Raw genomic sequence first — 18735 nt, 5'->3', positions numbered from 1 at the left:
AACACACACTAGAGTTGTTGGTCCAACCACATGAGGAAGGCAACTGAAACACACTCATGTCCTTCACAGCTTAAAACAATATGAGGACAGTGTAACACACACTACAATCACTGGTCCTACCATATGAGGACTTCTTCTTAAACACACTCATGTCCTTCACAGCTTAAAACAATATGAGGACATGACGACTGAACACATGTAGAGTTCATGTTCCTGACTTCTAACTTCTTCTGCTGTTGTCAATAAAAGCTCCAAACCCAACACTGATTTAAAGGCATCTATTTCCCCAGAAATTAAATCATGTAAACTGATCAGCGGGAGGTTAAATGGACAAAAACATGTGTAAAAGGACAAAAATATCAAATGTAGTCAGAATAAAGATCACGCTGATGCTTTACGGAAAGTTTGGACTAACAAATGGTATAGACAATTACTTTCTCCTAATGCTAATGTTGATTTTGGTTAACTTTGACTGAAACTGATTGTTTTAATACAATTAAAGTGCATTTCATTTATGCACTAGGCCCATCTGACACATATACTTGATACCAAATACAAAAATATGATGTGTAACCTGTTGGAAGAATGAAGTGGTAAGTATGAGGCTGAGACAGGACCTCAGCACTTGGTGTCTGCAACAAAAGACAACAATATAACGTCAGAAACATTCTCTAGTATAAATCCCGACTAGATAATTAACTACAGATCATATTTGTATCAGTGAACATTATTACAGAAGGATCCGACTTCCTTATACCAGATTCTAAAGAAACTTAACACTGTACAGTTCTGCTACCCACAATATGAGGACAGTGTAACACACACTAGAGTTGTTGATCCAACCACATGAGGAAGGCAACTGAAACACACTCATGTCCTTCACAGCTTAAAACAATATGAGGACAGTGTAACACACACACTACAATCACTGGTCCTACCATATGAGGACTTCTACTTTCCTGTTGGAGGTTGAGACAGGATGGAAGGAGAGCAGGGAAGTAGCTGGCACAAATGATTCTATTGACACAACAGGTCAGTGAGATTAATGAACTGAACACAACAGACTCTTTCAAAATAAAACAGGAAAAATGGCATGAAAATACAAACGTTGTAATATACAACCCTAACATAAACTCCTTAAAACAATGTTAATAACGTTAAGCCAAACTCAACTAACCCGCCACTAAACATAAGAAACTCAAAACCTTAGAATAACGTCAGAAACGCTGGGCCAGAGACCCAGACCCTATTGGTTTGTGCTAAATACGAAAACATTATTATTAACATTTAAATCCCCAAACATATCTTGTGTTGAAAAAAAAAATGTGTGTTGCAGTTAGCTACACTTAAAAAGAGCTTAGACTGACTGTCTGTGCAGTTGAAGATGCAGAGCACGTGCAAGGCCACAGGTCCCTTTAACTCCAGTGGGAATTTAAAACAGTTAAATTAAACTTCTAATATCTATTGTTGAAGATAAATCTTAAGTAATTTTTAGCATTTATCATCATTCATCACACAGTTTGTTCAAATCGATTGTGTATTGTTTTAGTTCCGTTTAACTAGCGTTAATTAGCTTGTTAAACATACAACTTTACCTTGCTAAATGTGCGTCGAGTCATGGATATCAAAGGTAAATACATACGTCAAGACAAATCTCTGCTGAGTGCTGAAGGTCCCGGATGTGCAGTTCACTCAGAGCTCCGGCGAGTTTGTATCTTGCCGTGACCAGCAGCTCTTTGGTTGAGGCTTTCGAACAATCAGATGCAGCGTTACTCACTTGTTGTCCAATCACAGACGTCGTTCTATGCTCCACTGACGAAATGCCGCATCCTCTCACCAGCCACGGGCTCTCCTCGTCCATTTAACAACAAAAACACAGCAACACTCGCTGTATTTGAGGTAGGAACACTTGAGAAGTGTCACAGTGTTTTGCAAACTGCTGTTACAGTTAATTTCGTTCCGTTAATTTGTTTGGTTCCTATTCTTAAGTAACACTTAAATACACATGTGGTTAGCTTGCTGGTCTAGTTTAAGTTAGCATGGGCATGCTGTTCACTGATGGAGTAATGCCAAAATTGGCCTGATATTGTCAGTGTGTTATCATAAACATGTCCTAATTTGTCATGAAAAGAAGAGCAGTACCCCTAGACCCTCAAGTGAAAATACAGATAATAGATAAGCAATTTAAGAAAATAAGTATAATGTGTATAATAAATGATTTTACTGTCACTTTCCTGGGTTTGTTGACCCAGCATTTTAAGTTTTAGTTTGTTTGGATGTCGATGTTTATTTATAAGTTCTTTAGGTTAGCTAAGTTCATTTGTTTATTAGATTACCCTTGTGATGTCTGTTTTATTGTGAAAGTCCTTGTCCTATATGCAGTGAGTCTAGTTTTGTTTCCCCTTGTCTTGTTAGGTCTGATTTGTCCCAGCTGTTCCTCATCCCCTCATTGTCTCTCTGTGTACTTACAAGGGCTTGCAAAAGTATTCGTCCCCCTTTTCCACATTTTGTCACATTACTGCCACAAACATGAATCAATTTTAATGGAATCCAATTTCAGCAAAAGGTGGTTCTACAAAGTATTGATTCAGGGGCTGAATAATTACGCACACCCCCTTTTCAGTTATTTATTTGTAAAAATGTTTGGAATCATGTATGATTTTCATTCCACTTCTCACGTGTAGACCACTTTGTATTGGTCTTTCATGTGCGAGTCCAATAAAATTGATTCATGTTTGTGGCAGTAATGTGACAAAATGTGGAAAAGTTCAAGGGGCGAATACTTTTGCAAGCCACTGTAAGTCCTGTCCTCATTTGTTCAGTGTCAGGTCATCTGTTGTCTTTGGTGCCACGTTTCCATGTTCCAGGTATGTTTGTATCCATGTCAGGTTTCATGGTTTGTCCCCAGGTTAGGTTATTGTTTAGCTTCACTTCTGCCTTTTGTTTTGTAATCTTTTAATTCAATTAAATTCAATTTTATTTATATAGCACCAAATCACAACAACAATCGCCTCAAAGGCTTTTTATATTGTACAGTAGATCGCACAATAATAGATACAGAGGAAAAACCCAACAATCATACGACCACCTATGAGCAAGAACTTTGGCGACAGTGCGAAGGAAAAACTCCCTTTTAACAGGAAGAAACCTCCAGCAGAACCAGGCTCAGGGAGGGGCGGGGCCATCTGCTGTGATTGGTTGGGGTGAGAGAAGGAAGACAGGATAAAGACATGCTGTGGATTAATAACAAGTATGATTCAGTGCAGAGAGGTCTATTAACACATAGTGAGTGAGAAAGGTGACTGGAAAGGAAAAACTCAGTGCATCATGGGAATCCCGGCAGCCTCGTTCACTGCAGCACAACTAAGGGAGGATTCAGGGTCACCTGATCCTGCCCTAACTATATGCTTTAGCAAAAGGAAAGTTTGAAGCCTAATCTTAAAAGTAGAGATAGTGTCTGTCTCCCGAATCCAAACTGGAAGCTGGTTCTGCCTATTTTACCAGCCTTAATAAACAGCTTGCTTTCTGTTAATATTAAAATTTTCTTTCACGTTCCTTTGTGTCTGCATTTTGGGTCCATTCCTCAAATTCATACATGTGTCTAACCGTTTTTCCCCACTCGGCGACACACCCGTCGGGGTCAAACTCTGGTAATTGGTGATTCTGTTCTCAGACATGTGAAGCTAGAGACACCGGCAACCATAGTTAATTGTCTTCCAGGGGCCAGAGCAGGCGACATTGAAGGAAATTTAAAACTGCTGGCTAAGTGTAGTGAAGTAGATTCTGGGGTAGGATTTTACATGATGTCCACAAACGCACCACTAACATCCACACCTTCCCAGTTGACAATTAGCAGGCTTATAAGAAACAGCTGCGCTTCACTACCAGAAGGAGTCATTTGGTAGTCTTGTCCATCCAAGGTGGCTGCGAGCATTAGGCAGTTAAGCGCTGCAGATCTCTCCAGGAAAGTTACTCAGTTTAGTATTGCCCTTTAGAGAGTGGTAAGTGGGACTCTTGTGTTCATCATAACGTGGCATAGTAGGGTGGACTTTGACAACTGTTTCCCTCTTTTGTTGCAGGCTTGCACTATACTACTGCTGTCTTGTCATATGCTGTTTTGTTTGTTACGCAATGCTTTTATAACAAACAGTAATTTGGGGTGTATTTGTTTTATGTAGATCTTTTACTAATCTGTTTAATGTTTTATGCTTTCTTTTATTGCTTTAGTGGAGGTGTGGCTGCTTGTTGAGGGGCTAGGCACGTGAGGTGGAATCCTCCCGATGCATGCGAGTGTACACACCGGCATAGGTAGATTGCACCGTTTAGTGTGAGTGAGGTCTGCAGTGAAATCACATGGGTGAGTAATTGGTGGCACCCTTGGGCACTCCTCCCTGTAGGTTGCCTCCTCAAGTGGCCGGTCTCCACCATTTTGTTTAGTTGCTCTTTTATCATGTTGTGATTGTTTTTAGGGTAGCATCGTGGTAGGGAGTCTGGTCGTTTTAATTAACTATTTTGCCGTCTCAACCCTGCTACCTTAGGTGCCTCTTTGATTTTATAATTCTATGTTTTAGTAGTTCTTCTTAATAAACCTTGATTTGTAAAATTCACCTGCCTCACCTTTGCCGTTAATAACAAGTCTGTGGGCTTTGGTTGCCAGTGTAACACTTACATTGGCTAGAGATATCTTTCCTGGGGTGTAACTCCCTCCCCAGGTGGCGTTGTCAACATCTTAGTTACCGTCCCGGTTATTCCTCATTCGCGCCACCACATAAGGGTAAACGTAAATTCAGTAAAATCATAATTCACATCGGCAGTAATGACACCCAGTTACGCCAATCGGAGGTCACTGAAATCAATATCGAATCAGTGTGTAACTTTGCCAAAACAATGTTGACTCTGTAGTTTTCTCTGGTCCCTCCCCAATCAGACCAGGAGTGACCTGTTTAGCTGCATTTCTCCTTAAATTGCTGTCTGTGTTGTCCCAGAAATGATGTCGGCTTCATAGATAATTGGCAAAGCTTCTGGAGGAAACCTGGTCTTGTTAGGAGACGGCATCCATCCCACTTTGGATGGAGCAGCTCTCATTTCTAGAAATATGGACAAATTTATTAAAGCCCCCAAAATATGACTATCCAGAGTTGGGACCAAGAAGCAGAGTTGCAGTCTTACACGCCTCTCTGCAGCTTCTCTCCTCCTGCTACCCCCAAAACCCATCTCCACTGAGACCGTGTCAGCTCCCAAACAGACAAAACAAACTAAAACCAGCAAAAACAATTTAAACATAAAAAAAATCAAAAGAAAAGAACAATACAGTATCCACATCTGAACCAAAGAGTAAAACATTGTGGATTATTAAATATTAGGGCGCTCTCCTCCAAGTCTGTTAGTACATGACTTAATAATTGATCAACAAATCGATTTACTCTGCCTTACAGAAACCTGGTTGCAGTCGGATGATTATGTTAGTTAAAATGAATCAACACCCCGAGTAATTCTAACTACCAGAAATCGCAAAGCACAGGCGGAGGGGGCGGTGTGCAGCAATTTTTCACACCAGCCTATTAATTAACGAAAGACCAAGACAGACTTTTAATTCATTTGAAAGCCTGATGCTTAGCCTCGTCCACCCCAGCTGTAAAACTCAGAAACCAGTCTTACTTGTTATCATCTATCGTCCACCTGGGCCTTACAGAGTTTCTGTCTGATTTCTCAGACTTTTTATCTGATTTAGTGCTCAGCTCAGATAAAATAATTATTGTGGGTGATTTTAACATCCATGTAGATGCTAAAAATGACAGCCTCAACATGGCATTTAATCTGTTATTAGACTCAATTGGCTTCTCTCAAAATGTAAAAGAACCCACCCACCACTTTTATCACACTCTAGATCTTGTTTTAACATATGAAATAGAAACTGAACATTTAACAGTGTTTCCTGAAAACCCTCTGCCGTCTGATCATTTCCTGATAACATGTACATTTACAGTAATTGATTACACAGCAGTAAAGGCCCTGGTGTGGTGCCTATGGGTCTAGCTAGGCCCTGGTGCGGTGCAGATGGCCTCAGAAAACAGCACAGGCCCTGGTTGAGGCTCAGTTGGTTTATGCTAGCAGCACAGGCCCTGGTGTGGTGCAGACAACTTCTGGTAGTAGCAGAGGAGAAAAACCAAAACAAAAAAAACAACCCAAAATTCAAAGCAGACATTCAACAAGGAGACATGCTGCTGCCCTCTTGGAATTCAGAGTCGAGACTGAGCCTGATGATCATACTGAATCACATGACAGCGGCAGGAATCTCTAAGTTCAACTGCAGATTGCAGATGCAATTATATTAATGCAGATTAATATAAACTCTTCAAGGGTCAAAATCTGCACACACATCATTCTGCTTAGTGAAGGTCAGACAATTTGTGCATTGATTTTGAGAAGTAAGACTCATTAAATAACAGTAATATAATTACACAAATGTTGAAACTTTATATTTTGAGACATTTTGTCAACAACAAAAAACCCCAAGATGTGCAGGCACTAATAACTGAATCTAAAGACCTTCATTTTTGTCAAGATTTGCCTGATTTAACTGTTGTTACCCTTGCTTAAGCCCCAAGAAGGGTATAACCTGGGTCAAATGTGTTATTGTGTCTGACACACCTACAAAATGAGGACTCGCAGAGTGACGTCACTATAACCTGGGTCAAATGTGTTATTGTGTCTGACACACCTACAAAATGAGGACTCACAGAGTGACGTCACTGAAAGTGTGTTAAAAGTGTGTTTTGTTCCAAAACTGGCCAGTAGGCGGCGAAACTGAAAGTGAGCAAAAACGCTAAACACACTTAAACACACTTTTTCATAAAATTGTGATATTTCAGGACATTCGAGATTTTTGGTTTGGGAGCATGTTGGGGGCCTCTAGAACACTTTAGAAGGCTCGGAAAAATGAGGACCTCAAAAATGTCCTCATTTTTCCGAGCGTCCTCATTTTGTGAGTGTGTTATCATAAAATTGTCCTCAGATGTCACGAAAACAAGTACACACACACACACACACACACACACACACACACACACACACACACCTCCTGTTCTGTTCAGATGAGATGGAGAGAAAACAAGCATGAAGATTGAGGAATAAGAACGATGTGGCAGTGAGCAGAGGAACCCCACACACCTGCTGCTCAAACCTTCTGTTTGTAAGCCACAGCCAATCAGAGGACGAGGATGGGCTTAAAAAGGCGTGAGGTAAGCAGCTTGTTTCCAGCATAGGACAAACTGAGGGGCTTCACTCAGGCCTGGATTTCAGACAGTTCTTTTATACTCTTGTATGACGTTCTGTTTGTGAGAGGCAGCCAATCAGAGCAAAGCTGGCTTTAAGGGCGATGTGTCAAACTGACAGGGTTCAACAAGGCCCAGAAGAAGATAAACAGAGATTATTTCAAAGCATAGTGCTAAGCTACAGTAGAGTGCAAAGAATGAAAAATGGAAATAAATCCCTTTTAAATGCACTTTTAAGTTATATTGTTTGCAGATACACTTGTGCTCTCGTCTTTTTCAGAAACACACAGTCTCACCTGGAAACTGGACACCGGCACAGCGAGCTCCTCTGCAGCAGAACAGGGCTCCTGTTTCATGGGATAAAGACAGGTAAGTGGTAATAAGTGGTGATAAAGTTCTTTTCAATTAGTCCTTTATATCTTGTGCTATTTACGACTGAAATAGTTAAGAAACCTTAATCTGCACTGTGAACAGTTACACAGACGAAATGTTTGAACAAGTACAGTCAGGCAGCAATTACCCTATAGTGTAATGCATAATGCATACACGTCCCCAGGCATGTCTTTTGAAAAGTTGTTCTCCAAAACATTCAGCTAATTTTATTATTCCAGCTGCTAACACTGGTTAAATTGCAGTTAACTTGTTTATTGTAAGTTTTGGATGTCATTAAAACACCCGGAGCGTTTATGGAAATGTAAATAATGTGATTTAATGTGATGGATAAGATTAAAAAAGATTCAGATGGGATGGGATCAGATTCTGCAATAAAGGGCAGGGTTGTGCTTACACTCATGTTTGTTGTTGGTTAATACAATTAAATGTGTCTGGAAATACACAGAAAGTCTCAAAGTGGGCCTTTCTTCAAATCCAGCACCATCTTTATGTTTTCTCACATGTTGTTCATTCAGTGCGACGTTATTCCAATTAGTTTTCTGATATTGATGTTAGAAGCATAATTTTAGGACTAAACCATGTTGTAAACATTGAAATGGCTCGTTATTCTAAAAATAGTCACTTAAGAACAAAGAGCTTTAAATGTTGGCGGGAAAAAATGATTAATAGACTCGTGTGGTTCTTGGAAGAGGACAGTACTACATGAATCATAAGATAATGGTTATTGTATAAATAAAACAAGTAATGACTCCAAAGTCCTTTGCGGCACATCTCCCCACTCTAGGTAACGCCCCCATGCAGGTATTTACTCCATTACCATGCATCAGTGCAACAACACCATTGGCTGGGTGTTTCCTGTTTTCACTGTCATAGAAGAGATAACTCAGGGCGGGAAAAGTGCCACATGAATGACATCCTTGACATTATGGAATCTTTTTATGCGCCTCTATTTAATATTGGTAAGTCTCTCAGGAACACATTAGCTATGGCTGACTGAATCTTTTCAGGTATTTGTGGCTCAGCTGGTAGACCAGAGTGTAATTACAGTGCCAGCGGTTTGTTCCTCAGCTCCTCCACCTGTCCACGAGTCCTTTATTAAGACAAGGAATCCAAAGCTGTTCCTAAGTCTCAGTTTCTTCCTGATTGTGTTTGGGACATTTAACAAAAACTTTAGTAATCTACTTTCAAGTTCTACTTTTGCCTTTTTTCAGGGAACCAGTCATAAATTAGATGGGTGACAAGAAAAAGACGAGGAAACACAAAAAGGTGAACTTAAGGCAGCAGCTTCATTGCTGGGGAAATCTTTCATTAACCAAAACTCACAAAAAAACAAACTAAAACCCTGAGCGTGAGAACTAGGAACCAAAACACTGGGAAACCAGAAATGTGGAAGTGGAACTAAAACCAGAAACACAGGGAGACTTACTACACATGAGGAGGTACAGCATGCCAAAGGGTAAAGGAAAACACAGGGTTTAAATATACAAGGAAGTAATGAGGGAATGGGAAACAGGACGGAAACACAGCTGGGACTAATTAGACATAAAGAAACAAGGGGAAGTAAAGCTAGATACACTGACGTATGACATGGCATTGTCAAAGCAAAACAGACCAGACACTGAGACATGGAGGCACGACTGACTGTGGAGACATGGAGACAAAAGTGACTAGACAAGGAACACAGGGAAGGCAAAGTAACAGAAACCTAAATCCTAGGAACTAAAAATAAACACAAGCAGAAAACCATGAATGACAATAATCTAAGAATATACATTAACCAATAAACACAAAACCCTGGGTCACAGACTCAGTACTGTGACATGTTAGTTGATCTTCATTCTGTCTCTTTGGCCTCCAGTCTTTCTTGAACATACTTAATAACATCTGTTATCCTTTATCACAAGCATTAATTATAGATCGTAGCTCCGTGATGTTGTTTTAACACATTTTCCTTTTAAAAAACGTGGAGACACAAAACCCATCCTCAGGGGGGTCACAAGCCACTGCACCTCCAGCCCCAAATGGGAGGATTGCAAAATCTGTCCCAAATGAAACCTGTGGATCCATCTGCAGTGGTTATGCCTCGGAAAATAAGGGAGCGGCTGCACACATGCACTAATCATACAGTATGTAAAAATGAACACAGACACTCTGACATCACACACTGGTTTTAGCATTTTGGGCACCACCACATTGGGTTTTTGTTTTTGAACCAGAAATGATCAAATTTGGTCATGATAGTGGTGCAAGCATGGTTAGCACCCATACACTGTACAGGTGCAACACACAGAGCCATATAACAGCAAATTAGTCCAAAGTAATAGATTGTTAACGTACTAGAATTTCATTCAACAAAAACTGGAGCACCGATTTCTTGGAGGCACCATAAAGCACTAACAACACAAACGTGGTTTAGGGACAAAGCCTAGCAGACAATTGTCGGCTAGAGCTGCCTGTGACATGATAATTGTCAAACAAGTGGCCACACCCCTAACTTGAAGTCTACATAAACTTTAAAATGGTGAGAATAAAAGGATTTAACTCCTTGCAGTAATTAAGTCACATTTGATGCCAGTCTCACTGGGCAACAAAAGGAACTGCTGATTCCTCTTCCACACAATACAATCCCTGTGAGTACCGCCTATTCCAATCAGAGACATTATCAGATGGGGATAAAGAGGTGAAGAAAATCTATAAATAATGATAACAATAAAGATGTAACTGTTAAATGAAACCATGTTGCAAATAAGACAAGAGATTAATGCTACAGAAAATGTAGATTTAGACACTTAGAGCTTTGAAACTTTAAACTGGATACATTTAAATATTAAATGTTACCAATCCAGCCTCACTTTAGTTTGACTGTAGATCAAAGTGAAATTATTTTATTGATTGATCAGGTATTCTTGGCATGCACAGTTTGGACCGCTTAACTTTACAGCTAGGCTTCATAAATGATGTTCGCACAGTACAGCTGCACAACTCGCACATATAAAACATATTGCCTCATACTTAAAACATGCTGAGAAAAAAATAATCTGTGAAAACACAGAGATTTAAGATGATTTTAAATTAAAACTCTGAACATAGCCTGCTCTGGCCAGGGTATGTGTGTGTTACAGCCTGACACTGACACAGTTTAGTTCCTCAAAATGGCTCGAGTTAATTAAAAGTAATCAGTCTAATTAAATCAAAGGAGAACAAATGTTGGAGGAAGTGAAGCATTAATTTTGTGCTCTTACTGCTTTAAAAACGTGTTGCTGTGAAAATGGCATTGAACAGGAACATTATTATTAGTGATGTTAGGATTTGCACTTTTTTAGTATTTCAGACCTGCAGAAACTGTAAGAGGATATGTGTCATGTTGAGATCACTGAACTTTGACAACTCCCATGCAAAGCAGGAAATTCCAAAAAGTTGCTTAAATTACCCCCAAAAAACTGCACAGACACGTCATCGAAAAATGCAGTTTGTGTGCGCTGCTGTGTTGCTGCACCGTTTGTGTGTTCAGGATTATGTCTTCCAGAGGTGTAAGCTGAGGAAGACGGTAGGTAAAGCAGGATTAGACACATTTCCCTCCACTCCAGCTCAGATTAAACCACGGCTGAGCTTGATGAGCTATTGTTGTTTGTGCCGCTTTCAAACCTTCGTTTTCCCTCATAAACACTCTACCTATGCAAAGTGGAGGTGTGCGCTAACCTCGTGCTTCTTTTTTCATTGTCCCACTTGTCCTACTGATGAGTGTGTGTGTATGGATGTGTGTGGCTGTTTGTAGGTTAGTGAAAGATTGCTGTGGCTGTAGATAAGAGGATTAGGGTGGAATTAGTGTCATTCCTCTATCGCCACGAGGAATAGATTCATATCGATTTTAATCAGGGATAGAGAGATCCACAAAACCGCAGAAACAAACAGACTGGGAGAGAGAGAGAGGGAGTGAAAGCGAGAGAGAGGAGAGCAGTGGATGGATGATTTGGAGGGAAGACAGAAGATTCCTGGAGATCATTGAGCTGGGATGTTCAGCTGGAAACTAAGGAGCTGCAGAGATCTACGCTGCAGAGACACATGCATGTGAGAGAATACTTCAGGAACTTCCTCATGTATTTGTCCTGGTTGGAAATCTCGCTGATGTCCTGGAGGTCTCTGGTTGAGGAAGCATCCAGCTGCTGTGGGATGTTTGACCAGCGTTAGTCAGCAGGACTGGCTGAGACCTGGAGGAGGGAGGTCGGGATGAGCTGTGTCTGCTTTGGCAGGGAAACCTGTGAAGAATGAAGGTGGACGTACTCACCTACCTGGCAGCAGCCAGCTTTGTCGCCATGGTGACTGGTGGCCGCAGTTCAAGCCGCAGGAAACACAAGGAGGTCTTCCTCGGGGAGAACAGCAAGTTCAAGTTTGGAGGGTGAGACACACTCACTGTTAGATCTGTGTGTTCCTACTGAGGCAGTTTGAGCCAGTAGTGCAGATGAGATGAGGGCTGACTTATCGTTTGTGTCTTATTTTATTTTTGGGGACTTTAATGCAGATGTGTTAAATGTGCCGTCCTTCTGTCGCTGCTCAGTTTAATCTTTCAGATCTATATTATGCTTAAAAATGTCTTTGTCTACTTGATTCGTGTTGCAAAGTATCCATGAGATGTTTCTTCTGATTATGCAGAAAAACCAGAACAATAAAACAAATAAAGAGGCAAATAAAATAGTAAAAAGTGTCTTTCACAGCTTCCACTAGTTCCAGGGTGCATGGAGGGGTAGGGTTAAACACTTAAACACAACCCCTTAAATGTAGCCGTTCAGTTTAAATTCAAGATTTGGTGCTATCTATGTTTTCTCAGTGATCGAGGGAGGGCCTGAAGCCACATGACCAGAAGCCCAACCAATCAGTGCAGATGCTTTTTTGGCAGATATGTGTGAATGTCTCCAATTTGTGTTTTTGAGCCTGGAAATTTTGCCTTTTTTTAACATCACGGATCACAGAAACTGTGACGATGTGAAGTGACTGACTGAAGAGGTTTCTGTATCTACTGTTGTGTTGTATATACAACAGAACTAACAGCTAAAATATGGGCGCTACACATGGTAGAAAAGGTCAGACTAAGGAGAGCTGTCATACAGTTTTAATGGTACTGAAAGGAAACCAGTTGCCGCTGAACTTAAACCATAAAGATCCAGCTTTATGGTTTAAGATCCTTTTTATTAATCACTTATCAAATATGAGAGGCAGGATGATTGTCACATGGGTAACACACAGCGATAGGCAATCATTCAAGCCTATGGCCAATGATAGAACTCCATGCATGTCTTTGCACTGTGGGAGAACATGCAAACTCCTCACAGAAAGGCTTCAGCAGCTTTCAAAGCTTTCAGATTTGAACAAGCAGCTGTCTTCCCACAAAACGACACTAACCATAAACATCTAAAAATGAATTACTTTTTGTCTGCGTGAACAGAAATATTTTATTACTGCCTGCTGGGGTGCCCTTTTGTGATGAGGGAGCAGCTGAAATTAGCTTATGTGGCTTTGTATAAGTTTAAAATGCAGATTAAACCTCAGAGACTTTACATTTGAAATTCCTTTCACTGTTACAGCAACACAATTATTTAAAGTTACTAGAGCTGACTGAGGAGCAGGAAGCTGAAGTTTCTACAGCATCAGTTTAAGGAGAGCAGAGAGCTTACAGGAAATTTTGTGGATGTCAGGAAGCTGTGATTCACTTCTGCAGAACACGTCACAAAGAGGTTCCCATATGGGTTGCTGACTCTCACATCCCAGTTTTACAGAAAAACCACAGAGTCAGCTGCAAAGGAAATTTCACTTCTGTAGATTTCCTTTCATTTGCTCAAAATAAATGATAATGTGTAAAAGTGACGTCAAGGTTCCCTGCCCTTCACAGCGTGGCAGGATTATTTTTAGTTTAAAAGTAAGTCTGCAGCACTTCACAGTTAAGTGGAAAAGCTTCTCTTTTTTTTTGCTGAGTCTGCTGTCTGCAGGAGCACCAGTCCATGGAGAAGTGACCACTGCAGGTTTAGCAGATTGCAGATTTTGAAAGCCTGCACCTCAAACAGGTTTCAAATGGAAAAGAAAAAAACCCAGCAACAGCCAGCTTTCCAGAATCAGTGAATGCAGCTTCTGTTCTGAGCAGCTCACACACGCCGTCTAATAAGCATCTTCAGATTCCTGTAGGAGAACCAAATATGTAAACTGACTGAATGGACTTCACTCTTTCCAACCCAACATACATTTAACACTCGGATTTCTTTATCTCAGCCAAATTCAATATAAATATCTATTCAATAAGTACACTAGTTTGCAATCTGAAGTACAATTTGTGCATAAAAATGTTTCCAAAGCATGTCCAAGCACAGACAGTTATAATAATATTAATGACTCTACATTTGATTCCATATAACACACTTAAAATAAACACATAAAGTCATGCAATAAAAACGGTCATGCAATAAAGCAGTGACTGAGTTTTACCCTTTGTCATTTACACCACCTGAGAGCTGATGTATGTGTTGCAACAGTGAGATAACAATATGACCTTGATCCATATATATAATACCATAACCCAGCCCTCACTGTTTGTACAGCAGGTAATCTCTGTGAAATTAAAGTGCAAAAACAGCCGAGTGAGTACACAGCAGAGCAGAAATTACTGCGATAAAACCAACTCGGCCTGTGATTGATGTTCTAGGTCACACTAAAAATGTTCTTTTACGTACATATATGTTGAATATATATTACAATAAATGTAAAGAAGACATAAATGAAGGTTTGTAAATGTAGCACAGAACTGCACTGAACACTTTGCAGTAATGCAACAAATAAGCCAGTTTCCCAACAGTGTTTTCTTTAAACAGAGAAGATAAAATCCCTAAATTAGAATTGAATTAGTTGTGTGTGTGTCTGTGTGTGTGTTCAGTGTAGTATTACAGCAGCAGTTGTGGGTGAATCCTGCTGCTGACAGCAGCAGGCAGGCTGCCCTCATCTGTCACACTGACCTGAGGTTTTGTGTGTTCATCGTGTCATCTATCTTTGTGGGGACCAAATGTTTCCAGCAGTAGTGGAAGTTCTGCTCACAACTTCTGCTTAAACTGTTTTGCTCATTTCAGGCAAAAAATGTCATTCTTGGACTGTACTTGAGTAGCTTTGTATGAGTTACAGGAGGACGACCCGGGGGTGTTAAGATTTCACTGGGAGTGACCAGAATGGACAAAATTAGAAAGGAGTAAATCAGAGGGACGGCTCAGGTTGAGCGGTCCAACAAAGTCAGACAGGCAAGTGTTACAGCCCTCTGCAAACCCCCGCAGCATTGCAAGAGTCTAGGTGTTGCCGAAGCTTAACTGTCTACGCTTACACCTGATAAGGTGTGGAAAACATGATGCCTGAGTTTGGGTTTTGAGAGGTGCCTTCATGCTCTTCGGGCTCTCATTTTGAGCTGAGGTTAATAAATACTTTATTTATTAAATACTTATAAAATAAAACCAATTTTTCTACAAACTCTGGTGTTAGTCTCAACATTGTTGGAAATATTAAAAATGGAGCAGCTAGGAAGAAGAAGGCCAGAGAGAAGATTCAAGGCTGTAGTGAAGGAGGAGATGCAGAAGGTTGGTGCGACGGAGGCAGATGATCCGCCGTGGCGACGTCTAAAAGGAGCAGGAGAAGAATAAATAAGAAAAGACTTTAAGACAAGTGGGAGCATTATGTGTTTTTGAAAGCACCTGAAAGAAACTGAAACATAATTGGTGCATTTTTAAGATTACAGACAGTGTCCCTAAAGCCCGTTTAAGTAGCTGGGGATTGGACCACCAAAGCCCCCGCCTTCAATAGCTGCCCAATCCCCAACGCTTCTTTAAACTGGAAAGGATTCAGCTGAGATGGTTCCACATTTGACTAAAATGCCTCCCGGAAACCTCCTAGGTGAGGTGTTTTGGGTGTGTCTAAATGGTAGAGGGCCTCAGGGCAGACCCAGGACACAAAACAGAGATTATGTCTCTCTGCTTGCCTGGGAATGCCCCTCAGAAGAGTTGGAGGAGGTGCCCCAGGGAGAGGAAGGTGTTGCATCAGGTGGGGCTTCTGTGCTCACACAAACAGCAGAGATGTGCCTGAGATGACCACAAGGAGGATAAGTCGAGAAAAAATGTTTAGAAGTTGAAGCCCGAGCTTTGGGCTCATCTGCATCATTTATCAATATGCTAACCTCATTGTTTGATAAGAACAGGCACAACTGTAACTGTATAAATGTAACTAAATGTACTAATACCACTGTGTAAATATATGAAAAGTGCAATCTCTGTATTGAAAAGGTTATTTACATTAAGGTGTAATCAGGAGTTTTTTCTATTATTATAAATGAAATTATTATTTATCGCTTTCATTCATGTTCATTATTAATACTCATGAATGCGTTTGTACCAGCAATTTCAACTTTAGCTGAATAAGGTAGAGTTCATTTCTAATCTATTTTCCTGCAGAAGGACATCAGAGGTTGAGCTCAGGTTTGGAGGCAAAGTTAGAGAAGCGAGGCTGACATGGTTCGAACATGTGCAGAGGAGGGATCCTGAATATGGAGGAAAACAGGAAGACGACAGAGAAGATTCATGTATGTGATGAAGGAGGACATGCAAAGAACAAAACAACAAAATATCAGAAAGAAATTAGGGGGGGGGGGTTCTCACAAAAGTAAAATGGACTGCTTTTGTCACTTTTTCAGTCACACACATCAGTGACCTTTGGATTCAGTATCATCCCTAAGGACATGCAAACCAGGAGAGGGAGGGATCGAATCACAGTCCAGCTAAAAATCCTCTAACCTGCTCCGCCTGCTAAACCGCAGGGACACCCACTGTGGCAACTTCACAATGGAGGTTTTATCCAAACACATTTCAAAAAATAAACAATTAATTTACTTGAACACAAGAACTAAACTGTACTTTCAAATTCTTTTAGGCCATTTAACTAATACTGAATTGTGTAGTTTTACAGAAAAGGAACTTTTAGGGGAGAAAAATTTGTGTCAGTCAGGATTTTCAGTATCTGAATGCACTTCCTCCTCTGGCCTCTATGTCAGGATTTTAGAGTTTATTGTCTAAAATAAGGACTTTTTATTTCATTTGAGCAACAATTTTTTTTAAAAAGCCAACATGTTACATCCAGTGTTGATTATTAGTTGATTAAATTAGCTTCAGGCTTGAGATTAGCGCTACGTTGGGTTTGTTCTGGGTGGATTTTAGAGTGTTAGTCAAGGTTAATTTAAAGGATTATAGAAATAGGATTTGGCTGAAATTATTTTTTTAACCTCACAATAACAGAGGAATGAATGTGTGTTTGTGTGTCTGCGTGTCCATGTGTGGTATCATTTATGTGTGTCAAGGTGTGTGACTTTTAAAGAGGCTTTGCATCCAGAAGATCTCAAACAGCTTTCATCGCTTTTACCACTGCATGTTCACCTTTGTGCATGTGATTACCACGTCCACACACACACACGTGCACATGCACATGCACGCAATTCTGCATGTATTACAACTGAAAGTCAGTTATGCTTAAGCTATAATTACACTTTGTGCATCCTAAATGTCGTCATTCTGGGGTTCCCCTGTTCGAATGTTGGTCCTGCGTAGCTGTTCACAGTTTTGCCGGCAATGACTTTGTTCTGGGTCATTTGAGGACAGTTTCAACCAAAAACAATCGATACCATTGACAAGCTGCTACATAATGTGGTATGCAGAGTTCCTGCTCTGCAAGGTTGTGTGTGAAGACTCATTGTTCACTGGTTTCTCAAAAATGTGGTTAAAAGCTCTCTAAACATTTCAGCCACATATCACAGACTGCATCTGTCACAGCATCAGTCCCCTCCATCCAAAATCCACACAATAAATCCAGAATCATTTGAAGTTCCCTGATTTCAACAAAGCTTCCCAACAACCTCATGATGAAGGTCATAAGTTACATAAAACAAGAAAATCTTATTATATATTATCTACAGTTTGATTAGATTTAGACTTTAGGCTTTTGTGTGCTTATGTATGTGCGTGGTGTATATAACACTTCAGCAGTCTCTTCTTTGTTTGTTTGTTTCGTAAATATTTGAAGTGTGGTACTTCATGTGTCTCTTTTAAGCACATCTGTTTTTGGTTGTTTGTATGCTTACATGTAGACATCATTTTCTCCTTGTGGTAAATTTGTGTCCTTTTTTTTGTGTCACTTTGTGGTCATTTTGTTTTGATCTGTTTTCGTTGTAATTTCTTTGCGGTTGTTTCTTTTTTTGTTCATTTGATTAGTTTGTGTGTTCAAATGACGTCATCTTGTTTCTCTTTTGTAGAAATTTTCCATTACGTTGTAGTATTGTATGGTGTTATGTGTTCTCTGTGCCTGGGGTTATTTAGCCTTACCAAATCGAGCATTAGTTCAGGCAGGCCACAAAGTCAAGCTCACCTGCAGTCCAGGCCAAGGTCACTCTGATCTCAAAGCTATGCAAGGCTATGCATCTAAATGCAAATCACATAGATTGTGCTGTTTTAGCTGCTTTAGCCTGGCCGTGTCTGCCCGGTTTCTGTTACTCTGCAAACCACTTTGCAACCCAGCTGCTATGAACTAATCCACGTCTGGGGGAGATGACAGGGTTGGAAACATCATTTTCAAGCACACATACAAAACGTATTCCCTTAACACTGTAGACTGAATTTTCCCAACATCCTCTTTGTTGCATTGCATGAGATTTAATATAAAACTGCGATGAAGAACAAGCAGGAGCCTGCAAAGTGCCAAAGCGTCAGTTCCTCAAAGTGAGTCAATCCCCTCAGGCGGCCATGTAAATAAAAGGTCAATGCTTACAGTAGAAATAAAACTGTTTACAGCTTGATTCAAACAGTTCCGGTGTCACAGCTGTTACTGAGTCCTGCTCTGTTCTGCTCTCTCCTGCTGTCCTCGTACAGCTGAACTGAATATACATTTCTGGAGGTAGAAGTAACGATCCATTAGTGAACTGGGCTCAATTATACGAGTATTAGTGTTGATGTAGCAGTTAATGAGTCTCTTTGTAGTGGAGATATCATCTGAATTTCAGGAGCGGGAC

At 40.4% G+C, this 18735-nt stretch overlaps 1 protein-coding gene and 1 long non-coding RNA gene across 2 annotated transcripts in view; one reads left to right on the top strand and one right to left on the bottom strand.

Annotated features, from left to right (window-relative positions):
• Window positions 1-981: 981 nt before the first annotated feature.
• Window positions 982-1651, bottom strand: LOC120442010. Its single transcript, XR_005614459.1, has 3 exons — window positions 1596-1651; window positions 1368-1419; window positions 982-1017 (listed from the first exon to the last, which is right to left on the bottom strand). It is a non-coding gene; the product is annotated as an uncharacterized LOC120442010 (long non-coding RNA).
• Window positions 1652-7000: 5349 nt separating this feature from the next.
• LOC116320878 (gamma-aminobutyric acid receptor subunit rho-3-like) overlaps window positions 7001-18735 on the top strand; it is a 36079-nt gene continuing 24344 nt past the window's right edge. Inside the window, exons 1-2 of the mRNA XM_039617157.1 lie at window positions 7001-7241; window positions 7555-7643. Of these exons, the coding sequence (XP_039473091.1) occupies window positions 7221-7241; window positions 7555-7643 (110 nt within the window). The 5' untranslated portion in view covers window positions 7001-7220. The remainder of the gene's footprint in view (window positions 7242-7554; window positions 7644-18735) is intronic.

Source organism: Oreochromis aureus, linkage group 9 (assembly GCF_013358895.1).
Source record: "Oreochromis aureus strain Israel breed Guangdong linkage group 9, ZZ_aureus, whole genome shotgun sequence".
Classification (NCBI taxonomy): Eukaryota; Metazoa; Chordata; class Actinopteri; order Cichliformes; family Cichlidae; genus Oreochromis; species Oreochromis aureus.
This window is presented reverse-complemented; position numbering and strand designations above follow the sequence as displayed.